General features: G+C 39.7%; 1 protein-coding gene across 1 annotated transcript in view; it reads right to left on the bottom strand.

The window, feature by feature from the left end:
• Positions 1–12,228, bottom strand: part of LOC122935325 (zonadhesin-like) — a 36,809-nt gene that overhangs the window by 20,652 nt on the left and 3,929 nt on the right. Inside the window, exons 5-14 of the mRNA XM_044291090.1 lie at positions 8,812–8,903; positions 8,494–8,670; positions 7,953–8,155; positions 7,727–7,871; positions 7,031–7,272; positions 5,725–5,889; positions 5,502–5,629; positions 4,483–4,751; positions 3,601–3,809; positions 2,101–2,242 (exon numbers count right to left, since the gene is read on the bottom strand). Coding sequence (XP_044147025.1) covers positions 2,101–2,242; positions 3,601–3,809; positions 4,483–4,751; positions 5,502–5,629; positions 5,725–5,889; positions 7,031–7,272; positions 7,727–7,871; positions 7,953–8,155; positions 8,494–8,670; positions 8,812–8,903 — 1,772 coding nt within the window. The remainder of the gene's footprint in view (positions 1–2,100; positions 2,243–3,600; positions 3,810–4,482; positions 4,752–5,501; positions 5,630–5,724; positions 5,890–7,030; positions 7,273–7,726; positions 7,872–7,952; positions 8,156–8,493; positions 8,671–8,811; positions 8,904–12,228) is intronic.

Here is a 12,228-nt window from a genome sequence, read left to right as displayed (position 1 = left end):
TATGAAGACCGGTGATTTAGATGACTGTCTTCATTCCTCCTGCGTACGTTTATATCTATTTGAAAATGACCCCCAGTGGATATAATAAATACAAATGTACAGAAGTAGCATGTATGTACCGTAAAGACACTAAGAAATCCCCTATAGCACTCATAGAGAAGGTGGAGCAGCTGAGATAAATCTCCTTCCTCTGCTCCATAACCAGTGTGTACCTAGGGCTTTCTCTTTAGACCACATTTTGGCAAAAAGTAATATGTGAAAAGGACCACATGTCATATTTCATGGCATATTAAAGGTAAGTGAAAGGAGAGAGCAAATAGTATTGTGGGATTTACTGCCATAATGCTGGCTCAGTTTGTACCAAAAAACCTGGTGTGCAAGCCTTGCACCACATTTATTATGTTTTGGAGCTGGTGTGCAAGCCTTGCACCACATTTCCTATGTTTTAGAGCTGGTGTGCAAGCCTTGCACCACATTTATTATGTTTTGGAGCTGGTGTGCAAGCCTTGCACCACATTTATTATGTTTTAGAGCTGGTGTGCAAGCCTTGCACCACATTTATTATGTTTTGGAGCTGGTGTGCAAGCCTTGCACCACATTTCCTATGTTTTAGAGCTGGTGTGCAAGCCTTGCACCACATTTATTATGTTTTGGAGCTGGTGTGCAAGCCTTGCACCACATTTATTATGTTTTAGAGCTGGTGTGCAAGCCTTGCACCACATTTATTATGTTTTGGAGCTGGTGTGCAAGCCTTGCACCACATTTCCTATGTTTTAGAGCTGGTGTGCAAGCCTTGCACCACATTTATTATGTTTTGGAGCTGGTGTGCAAGCCTTGCACCACATTTCCTATGTTTTAGAGCTGGTGTGCAAGCCTTGCACCACATTTATTATGTTTTGGAGCTGGTGTGCAAGCCTTGCACCACATTTCTTATGTTTTAGAGCTGGTGTGCAAGCCTTGCACCACATTTATTATGTTTTAGAGCTGGTGTGCAAGCCTTGCACCACATTTATTATGTTTTGGAGCTGGTGTGCAAGCCTTGCACCACATTTATTATGTTTTGGAGCTGGTGTGCAAGCCTTGCACCACATTTCTTATGTTTTAGAGCTGGTGTGCAAGCCTTGCACCACATTTATTATGTTTTGGAGCTGGTGTGCAAGCCTTGCACCACATTTATTATGTTTTGGAGCTGGTGTGCAAGCCTTGCACCACATTTATTATGTTTTGGAGCTGGTGTGCAAGCCTTGCACCACATTTCTTATGTTTTAGAGCTGGTGTGCAAGCCTTGCACCACATTTCCTATGTTTTAGAGCTGGTGTGCAAGCCTTGCACCACATTTATTATGTTTTGGAGCTGGTGTGCAAGCCTTGCACCACATTTATTATGTTTTAGAGCTGGTGTGCAAGCCTTGCACCACATTTATTATGTTTTGGAGCTGGTGTGCAAGCCTTGCACCACATTTCCTATGTTTTAGAGCTGGTGTGCAAGCCTTGCACCACATTTATTATGTTTTGGAGCTGGTGTGCAAGCCTTGCACCACATTTCTTATGTTTTAGAGCTGGTGTGCAAGCCTTGCACCACATTTATTATGTTTTAGAGCTGGTGTGCAAGCCTTGCACCACATTTATTATGTTTTGGAGCTGGTGTGCAAGCCTTGCACCACATTTCTTATGTTTTAGAGCTGGTGTGCAAGCCTTGCACCACATTTATTATGTTTTGGAGCTGGTGTGCAAGCCTTGCACCACATTTCTTATGTTTTAGATCTGGTGTGCAAGCCTTGCACCACATTTCTTATGTTTTAGAGCTGGTGTGCAAGCCTTGCACCACATTTATTATTTTTTAGAGCTGGTGTGCAAGCCTTGCACCACATTTATTATGTTTTAGAGCTGGTGTGCAAGCCTTGCACCACATTTATTATGTTTTAGACACTTTCCGAACCTTAAAGGAGCACTGCTTAAAGGGAAAGGGATCTTAGCTTAAATATCACAACATAAATTTGGTACACTTCTATACTGTCTGGTTTAAGTGTACTCTGTCTAAATATTAGAGAGTATTAGTAAATCTGCCCTAGTTTCTCTAGATTTAGGTGTGTGATCTTACCTGTTGGTTTGCAATTGTAATGACCATTCTTGTTCACACTGCAGACTCCATGTGGACAGCTGAATGATTTACATTTGATTTCATTGCCCTTCTTGCACTGGCATTTCTGTGTGCAGTGTGGAGTAATCCAGCTCTCATCAATCTAGGAAAGAGTCAAATGCATTACATGTAGCATACATTTCCATAGGACATTACTGACCATGCGCATCTGGCTTTATTATTTCTTAGATGAATAATGACCCACTGTTGCTGCAGCATAATAGGGGGAGATATATTACTGCGTCTTGGATTGCCCCATAATTTGTATCACACGCTTGCCGTGCCAAACATATGAAGTATACGCGCCACCATTCTGTTTTCTGTATGGCTTATGCACCAATTTTTTGTCTAGTCCTATTTTGCACCTTGTCTTTTTCACAGTCTTAGGATTTAATGCATGGTTTGGACAAACCTATACCCACTGGAAAGTGGCATAAAAAAGCGTGTAACTTTCTGAATGCACTATGGTGCATTGTGTTGCAAGTGCAAATTTTTGTGCGACATTATGTTGCATCTTCTTTTCACCATTTCCTAAAGTATCATAGACGACAATCTGCAACATACATTTGGCCCAAACTAAAACGATGCAGGCACAATATTCTTGTGAAAAATAACCCTTTCTTAATCTATGTGCCCCATTGTATTTATAATACTCACTTACATAGCACTGACATATACCGCAGCGCTTTACAGACATTAGCACACCCTGTCCCCAATGGGGCTCACAATCTAGATTCCCGATCAGTATGTCTTTGGAGTGTGGGAGGAAACCGGATTACCCGGAGGAAACCTACAGAAACATGGGGAGAACAGACAAACTCCATGCAGATGTTGTCCTTGGTCGGATTCGAACCTAGGACCCCAGTACTGAGCCACCGTGCTGCCCATCCTAAGGCACATACATATTTGGTGATGTTATCACGCATCACTGCACCATAAAAAATCCTGTCGTTTTATAGGATGTGGGAGATAAAAAAGAATCTTTAGTAAATGTTCAAAGACCTACAGAGATGGTAATAGTTTTCCTATACATGTGTTTCTCTGTGAAGGCAAATGGAAATTAAAAAGAAATAAAAAATTGCCAGGGATAAAGCGCTAGGCAGTTTATCTGCACCACATAGTACTGTATATATGGGCAAGTATGTCCTCACCATCTGTTCTCTGTATTAACTGAAAATATAATTATTCTAATTCCCCTGGTGACAGAATCCCTGGTTGTAGGATAAGTCCTTATCCTAACAATTCTGAGAGGTAGAACTTCACTTGAAACCTCATAACCCCCATAGTTATGTACGTTTTATTCTAGGGTTATCTTGTCACAATACAGATTTTTAGTTTAGATTATTTATATTAGATTAGAATATGCTTTATATGCCATACAATTGTTTCTTCAGGCACCTGCTGGCCTGTAAAATAGTCACATAAAATTATTATGCAATGGTATATTGTATATATACGTACATTGTAGTAATTATCATTGGAATCCCTGCAGCCACAAGATTTAAGTGGAACACACTGGTCACCGCTTAGAGCATAGCCATTATCGCAGACGCAGCCTTCCATACAGGTTGTTGGCTTGTCGCAGACATCTGGAGCATAGATGTTGGTGCAAGTAGATGGACATAGGGACGCACAGTCTGTATAGTGACTGTTTTTGGGACATGCCAATGCTGCAGTAGAGAAATACTTGATTACATGGCATATTCAAAAAGCTGTCAAAGACATTATTGATATCTACACGTATTTGTAAAATCTGCAAGCCTGTAGGGAAACTATCACACTGAATATGGTATCTGATAATGCAGAAAAGAGTCAGCCCAACACTTAGGAGTCCAGTGGGCGGTCCTACTCAGTCACAGCCTCTTCTGTAGTCAGCGTGCATATAGAGGTAGCTGTCAATCACTAAGTAGGACTGCCCATTAGACTCATAATCATAGTAAGAGCAGTTATACTGATATCCCCTTTTCAATAAAACTATATATAAATCTATTCAGCTCATCCTTTTCAGATAGGACTGCATGTTCAACATGACAAACTCTCTTTAAAATCAATGCCTAATTGACTGCAGTGGGTTTGTTTTATATAGTTATGTAGAAAAGCCAAGTTGGTCAATGTAACAAAGTTGCCATTTGACATAATGTGCTAAGCTTTTTGTATGCGAATTTTAGAGTGGATTCCAAGTCATTTTTGTTTTTAACACACAAAAAAACTGTGTGAACATGTCCTTAATTGCCTCTAAAAGGTTTACAATGTATACACAGTGCAATCTGTAACAGTGATAGTAACTTATCTACAATATTCTATTCCATTATAATATACAGTTTTGAATACTTGAATACATACGGCAGAGAGAGGGACTTCTCCATTTGATGTTTACTCCTTGGGTTCTACAGGCATCAACATAGGCTTGGACAATAGCACACAGGGTAGACACCATGCCGTTGTATCTGCACATGTCATATACACAGCTCTCAATAAACAGGTCTGCGCTCACTAGATTATGACATGCTTTGAATGTGTCTGTCAGGAGAACATTGCACTGGTTCTGAATGTTTGGTCTTGTAGCAGTCGTACATGGTGGAACAAGATCAACTCGCGTATCATCCATGCAGCTGAAAAGAAATCAAAGTGTTACAGCTATTTCTTTTCTTTTACAAGAAACAAACATTATCATGGCTAGGAATTCTTAAAATGTCTAGACGTGCAAGAAGATAGTATTGAAGAGCATATATTTGTAGAGGCCAGAGATAGTGGCCAGATTTACTAATGTTACTGCACTCAGAATCTGTCTAAAAAAGGTGCAAAATGACAACAGTTTTTTTTATTTTTTATTTTTTTCTACCTACTTGAAAAGGAGGCTGAACTTAGCAGGAAATGAACGGCATTATAGGAAACAAACGTGGTCAAAAATTGATCTTTTTGTGCCAAAATTGTGCCACAATTCTTGTGTAAAATAGTCCCTAGCCCTGCACCACATTTATCATTCAACCTGAACCCCTGTGATAAATCTGGTGCAGGTCTAGACGGTCTGGCTAAGTTTACGTCATCTACAGGATTAGTAAATCTGACCCAAAGTGTGACAATGAGAAGAGTGCCATAACCTCTCGCTTTAACTTGAACTTTTTTTTTTGCATCTCTTTGACATTCAGAATGTCCTGAGATATGACAGCTGATTTGATAACTGAAAGGTTTAAATACCAAATCTCATGTAATCTGAGCACTCGCAACAGAGCTTTCTCATCTTATTCCATTTATCTTATTCCATTCTAGTTAGTGACATTTTCACTTATGTGTGTTAACTTGTGAGTAAACCTGAGCAAATAATTAAAATCCCTAAATAATACAACAATTGTGATAGTTACTTTTTGTCGCTGTCTTCTTCTGATTTCCAGCTGTTTCCAAACTGGGTAACATTGGCTGCTAGAAGTCCGTTTGACATCAGTAACTCATCATTTGTCTGGGTATTGAAATTACCGCACATACCACATACCTGTTGTGCCAAAGTAGGGAAAGATCAATTATATCTTGTGAACTTGCATTTTTATACTGTGACAGTTTTCAATACTAAAAACTTTTAGAACAGACCTTTCCAAAGTAAGCATCAGGGAGGACAATCTCCAGGTGGTGATTTCCATCAAACTTCACAATCATTCCAAAGTCTGTGGTCACAACAGTGTAGAGACCGACATTGCCAATGCTGATACCTTTCACATTTCCAGACCATGGTGTTTGGATGCGTGTGTTATCCACCTGTTGTTGACAAAGAGCTTATTAAAATGATTCTGTAATTTCCATCAAGATTTTATGAAAGGGAGTCTGTCGGCAATGAGATCACATACTAACTAAACATTGCACCATGTATGGCTCTTGTTACGCAAATTAAAAATACATTTACTTTCAGAATACTGTTCATGAATCATGAGAAATATTTCTTTTAATTTGTCTGCAAAACAGGTTTTAGGTGCACACTGGGCAAGGACAAGACATTCAGTGCACCATCGCTTAACCAGCAACATAGCCAACTGCCTCCTCCACTTGTTTGCTTGATAGTCTTTGGCTTGCCCTGTCTAATGGATTTCACAGACAGCAGAGATATTGTCAACCAAACAAGAGAGGGAAATGCTGGGCGGCATTACTTGGGGAGCAATGGTGCACCAAATAATAGAGCCTCATCCATGGAGAGACAAAGGAAAAGAAATGATTCTCATGATTACCAGGCAGAATTTTACTAAAAATGAGCAAAGTTATGAAAAATTTGATTCTACTACTTTTCCGGATTTCACAAAGACATTCAATTCATGAGGAATTGTGCCACACCCCATTATTGAACAACTCAGATGCCACATTCATCACTGATTGCCCAATCTGAGGCTACAATTTAGGGGTTAATCAGGGTAAAAAAAACCTCAAACTTATCCATTTGCTTGTGTAGAGGCTGTCGCAGCCATCTTGATTCAAGACACTGTGCAAAATCTCAAGTGGTGACATGATGATGTCATCACGCTGGCCAGGCATGGTGATGCCCAGTTTCTGCCATCTGGATGAGGCAACAGCCTCTTTGCAGATTGGGTGAGTATATATATTTTTTGTTTTTACTATCATTTCAGGAAAAATAGATTAGTTACCAGGAAGCGTGAGAAAATTCAGCTTCACGGCAAATCAAATTATTCCTGAAATTCAGATTGAAGTCAATTAATTTGGCTTTGATTTGCTCAACACTAATTTTTACAATAAAGGTACCCTCCCTGGTAGTATATTTAAACTTATTTTGGAGTAGAAGACTACAGGATCCAAAAATAGATAGATAGATCGATCGATAGAATAGATATTTGAATACATTATAAAGCATAGTGAGCACATTTAATAATAAGTATATTGATAAAAGTCTTACAAGAGTTTTCCTGTCCTTCTGCAAGGTGATACGGAAATCATAAACATCAATGTAAACTTCTTTCAAGTATGTTGCTGTCCTCTGTCCACGGTCCTCTGTTTTTCCTTTGATGGTAAATGGGATGACACTTCTCTTATCACAAATGTCCACCAGAACATATGTACATGTGCCCATGAAACTGTGCATGACTTTATCAAATGTGTAGAAGTGAGGATCTCCAGACACGTGGCAAGCAGTGATACCTGTAATAAAAGCACACACACTGTATTCATGAACAGTTTCTGGTGGTATAGACTGCACTACATTGTCTACAGATCTGATCTACTGTAGTTGGAGTTTTATTTCATACAGCTGCCGCCTTGGCCATAGTGTATCCACCGAACTTCACCAGCATGGCAGTCATGGATGATGGATGTACAATTGTCATCCAATTGCTCTGCACAATATGTAAAACTGTGACATATCTAAGCTAATCTCCGTCCTGGCAAATTGACCACTAATTTCTTTGGAAAAATAATTATACAATAAATGGAGCAAAAATGTAAGTATAATAAATAAAAGTACATTGTATAATAAATGGTGATCTGAGATAGTTCCGATCTATTGTCTATCTTTACTGTAGGGATATTTGTGTTCCATTTATTTAGGTGTGATACACAGATATACTGGAACATTAACTATAGATAGAATACAAACCAGAGGAATGACATCCTAGTACTCCATCCTGCCTCTTGCAATTTTCCAGGGTTCCGCACTGCCAATTCTCACAAACGATGCTGTTATTATCATTGCATGAGCAGCGCTGTGTGCAGTTCTCATAGGTGAACCAACTTTCTCCAAGCTGAAGATAACATATGAAAGAGGCCTGAAATTATAGCATTTTAATATAAAATATACATGTGGAGCATTAGGGAAGCCTTACCTGATAAGAGTTGTTATTGTCATCAACACAGCCACAATCAGTCTGATTAACACATCTGTCTCCGCTCAGGACGTAAGAGTCATTACAGAAGCAACCTTCTACTGACTCCAGCTTGCATGGTGCCACTGGTGGAGAGTTGAAGCAAGTGGCAGGGCATGTAGTCCCACAGCTCTTATAATAGCTTCTTGCAGGACAGGAAATAGCTGAAAATTTTTAAAGGTGACAAGAAATAAATTATTTATAAATTGGGCAAATGGAAACACAATCTCCAACTATGAGTTTACATAGCTGTCAGTTCTGTATAAAATATTACAGTTTAAAATATTGATTAAGACTAGGTGGCTTCACTTCATAACAGAAGCTGTAGTATGGGGCTGTAGTACGATGGATAATACTGGCATTCAATGACCCTATTACTTTATAATAAGGTCCATCAGGTTCTGGAGTGGTGTTCAAGTAGAGGTGAACAGGGTGCATGTTGTCTTCTTGTGGGTATGAATAATAGCTGATATACAAACTAAAAAGATGAGAGAATACTTACGGCAGAAGGTGTCCGATCTCCATTCAACACATATTCCAGCATCTGAACACTGTTGAGCATATGCTTGCACAGCGTAGCATAGGGAATTTGAGTCGCCACCAGTGAGACACATGTCTATTACACAGTTTTCAAAGAAATTATCAGGATTCACAAGAGCATGGCAGTCCTTGAAGATTCCTAATTAATATAAATACAAATGTGTTTTTACTGACTGGAATAATAGAATGGGAACTGAATGAATCTGGATGTCTACATGCTAGTGTTAGTGGCTGATAATATAAATTAGCAGACTAGTATGTCGTTCCATATATGCCTCACCTGCAGTATCGGTTATAATGCCACAGACTGTATCCTTGCTGTATTCTGCTTCAAGATTTGGATCACAATTTTCAATGTCTTGACTTCCACACCTATGACAAATGAAAAAAAAGATATTATATGGCACCGGTAGGATAAACCATTCATCAATACTTTTATTATGTTATTCAATTTAGGGGGTCATTTATCATTCTGAAATACGCCTATATTAGGCGCATTTCAGGAGCAGATTGGGGCGCAAAGGTTTGTTGCGCCGCAATCTGCGACTTCAAGCCACTCACGCAAGGTCTAAATAAGTGGGCGTGGCATGGGCAGGAAGGGACTGGACGGCAGGCCTGTTTCAGGTGTAGAAAAAGGAAGCTTAAAAGCTGTCTTGCATTTAGAACTGGCGCTGGATGCGCCAAAGTTATGGAGCGTCCTACACCTCTTCATAACTTCGGCAGAATCACCGCCGTCTGTATTAAGACCTAAAATGCCAGTCTTGATAAATGTGCCCCTTGATTTCTACTTTTTGTCTCGAGTGATAATTATAATTTTCAAAAAATATATGTGATATTAGAATATAATTATTGTAACATAATATTAGAAGGAATAACAACAGAAAAAGCACATTTCATTGCACCAATAGTTTATAAGAAGAATATTAATAAGAATAGGGTGACAATAGTTTTTATTTAATAGAATTCAGAATTGCAAAAAATAAATAAATAAATAAATAAAATATATATATATATATATATAGAAAAAAAAGGGAGCAGCACTCCAACGCAGGATAAAACAAAATCCAAATGTTTTATTCATCCATAGTGTGGCGACGTCTCGGCTCTACAATTGTGCTGCTCCCTTTTTTTTTGCTATGATATTTGGGTAAGCTTCAGCCCTCAGAGCGTGCACCCAGCTACTTTATACTGTATCGGTGCTGCCTCCTGTTTTTATTTTACTATATATATATATATATATATATATATATACTGACCACAAATATAAACACAACACTTTCGGTTTTGCTCCTGTTTTGCATAAGCTGAACTCAAAGAACTGAAACATTTTCTACATACACAAAAGACCCGTTACTCTCAAATATTGTTCACAAATCTGTCTAAGGCCTCTTTCACACTACAGTATGTTGAATTCAGTGTTTTGCGTTCCGTTTTTCACGGATCCGTTGTTCCGTTTTTTGCTTCCGTTGTGGTTCCGTTTCCGTTCCGTTGTTCCGTTCCGTTTTTCCATATGGCAAATACAGTATACAGTAATTTCATATTAAAAATTGGGCTGGGCATAACATTTTCAATAGATGGTTCCGCAAAAAACGGAACGGAAACGGAAGACATACGGATGCATTTCCGTATGTGTTCCGTTTTTTTTGCGGACCCATTGACTTGAATGGAGCCACGGACTGTGATTTGCGGCCAAATATAGGACATGTTCTATCTTTTCAACGGAACGGAAAAACGGAAATACGGAAACGGAATGCAGACGGAACACATTCCGTTTTTTTGCGGAACCATTGAAATGAATGGTTCCGTATACGGACCGTATACGGAACACAAAAAACGGACCGTATACGGAACGCAAAAAACTGTAGTGTGAAAGAGGCCTAAATCTGTGCTAGTGAGATAATCCATGCCACATCACAATTGTGGCATATCAAGGTGTTGATTAGACAGCATGAATATTGCACAGGTGTGCTTTAGACTGCCCACAATAAAAAGCCACTCTGAAATGTGCAGTTTGATCACACAGCACAATGCCACAGATGTAGCAAAGTTTGAGGGAGTATGCAATTAGCATGCTGACTGCAGGAACGTCTACCAGAGCTGTTGTCGTGCAATGAATGTTCATTTCTCTAACATAAGCTGTCTCCAAAGGTGTTTTAGAGAATTTGGCAGTACATCAAACTGGCCTCCCAACCGCAGATCACGTGTAACCACACCAGCCCAGGACCTCCACATCCAGTGTGTTCACCTACATGATCGTCTGAAACCAGCCATCAGGACAGCTGCAGCAACAATCGGTTTGCATAACCAAAGCATTTCTGCACAAACCGTCAGAAACTGTCTCAGGGAAGCTCATCTAAATGCTCGTCGTCCTCATCAGGGTCTGGACCTGACTGCAGTTTGTCGTAGTAACCAACTTGAGTGGGAAAATGCTCACATTTGATGGTGTCTGGCACGTTGGAGAGGTTTTCTGTTCAAGGATAAATCCCGGTTTTCACTGTTCAGGGCAGATGGCAGACAGCATGTGTGGCGTCGTGTGAGTGAGCAGTTTGCTGACGTCAACATTGCGGATCGAGTGGCCCTTGGTGGCGGTGGGGTTATGGTATGGGCAGGCGTATGTTATGGTCAAGGAACACAGGTGCATTTTATTGATGGAATTTTGACGAGAGCCTGAGACCCATTGTTGGGCCATTCATCCACGACCATCACCTCATGTTGCAGCATGATAATGCACGGCCCCATATTGCAAGGATCTGTACACGATTCCTGGAACATCCCAGTTCTTGCATGGCCAGCATATTCACCGGACATGTCACCCATTGAGCATGTTTGGCATGCCCTGGATCGGCGTGTACGAAAGCGTGTTCAAGTTCCTGCCAATATTCTGCAACTTTGCACAGCTATTGAAGAGGAGTGGACCAACATTCCACAGGCCACAATCAACAACCTGATCAACTCTATGCGACGGAGATGTGTTGCACCGCGTGAGGCAAATGGTTTTCTGCCATCCCCTCCAGTAAGGCAAAACTGTGCTTATTTCAGAGTAGTCTTTTATTGTGGGCAGTCTAAGGCACACCTAAGCAATATTCATGCTGTCTAATCAGCACCTTGTTATGCCACACCTGTGAGGTGGGATGGATTATCTCGGCAAAGGAGAAGTGCTCACTAACACAGATTTAGACAGATTTGTGAACAACATTTGAAAGTAATGGGTGTTTTGTGTATGTAGAAAATTTCGGTGAGTTCAGCTCATAGAAAATGGGAGCAAAACCGAAAGTGTTGCGTTTATATTTTTGGTCAGTATATATATATATATATATATATATATATATTTGATAGCAAATAAGGCAAAGCTTCAATATCAGACACAACAACCAATGCATAAGAATGAAGCTGTAGCAGGAAAAAAAGAAATAAATCTTGAACACCCCCCTTTAATAATTAAAGCATTATGTATTTTAAAAATACATTAGTGGATATATACTAAAACTGCAGTTACAAACACTAATCTTAGTATTAAGTCTATTAGAGCAGACTGTGGCAAATGTATTAAAAGGCACAGGTCCTTTAATAAATTGGGCTCATTTCCAGGCAGTCCACGTGCCAGACTTTTAAATGTACGCCAACTATGAGCGGATCTAGATTTAAACTATCTTTTAATGCTAGTTTCTGGCATGAATGATAGTTTATCTGTCCCGCT

Source organism: Bufo gargarizans, chromosome 4 (assembly GCF_014858855.1).
Source record: "Bufo gargarizans isolate SCDJY-AF-19 chromosome 4, ASM1485885v1, whole genome shotgun sequence".
NCBI lineage: Eukaryota > Metazoa > Chordata > Amphibia > Anura > Bufonidae > Bufo > Bufo gargarizans.
This window is presented reverse-complemented; position numbering and strand designations above follow the sequence as displayed.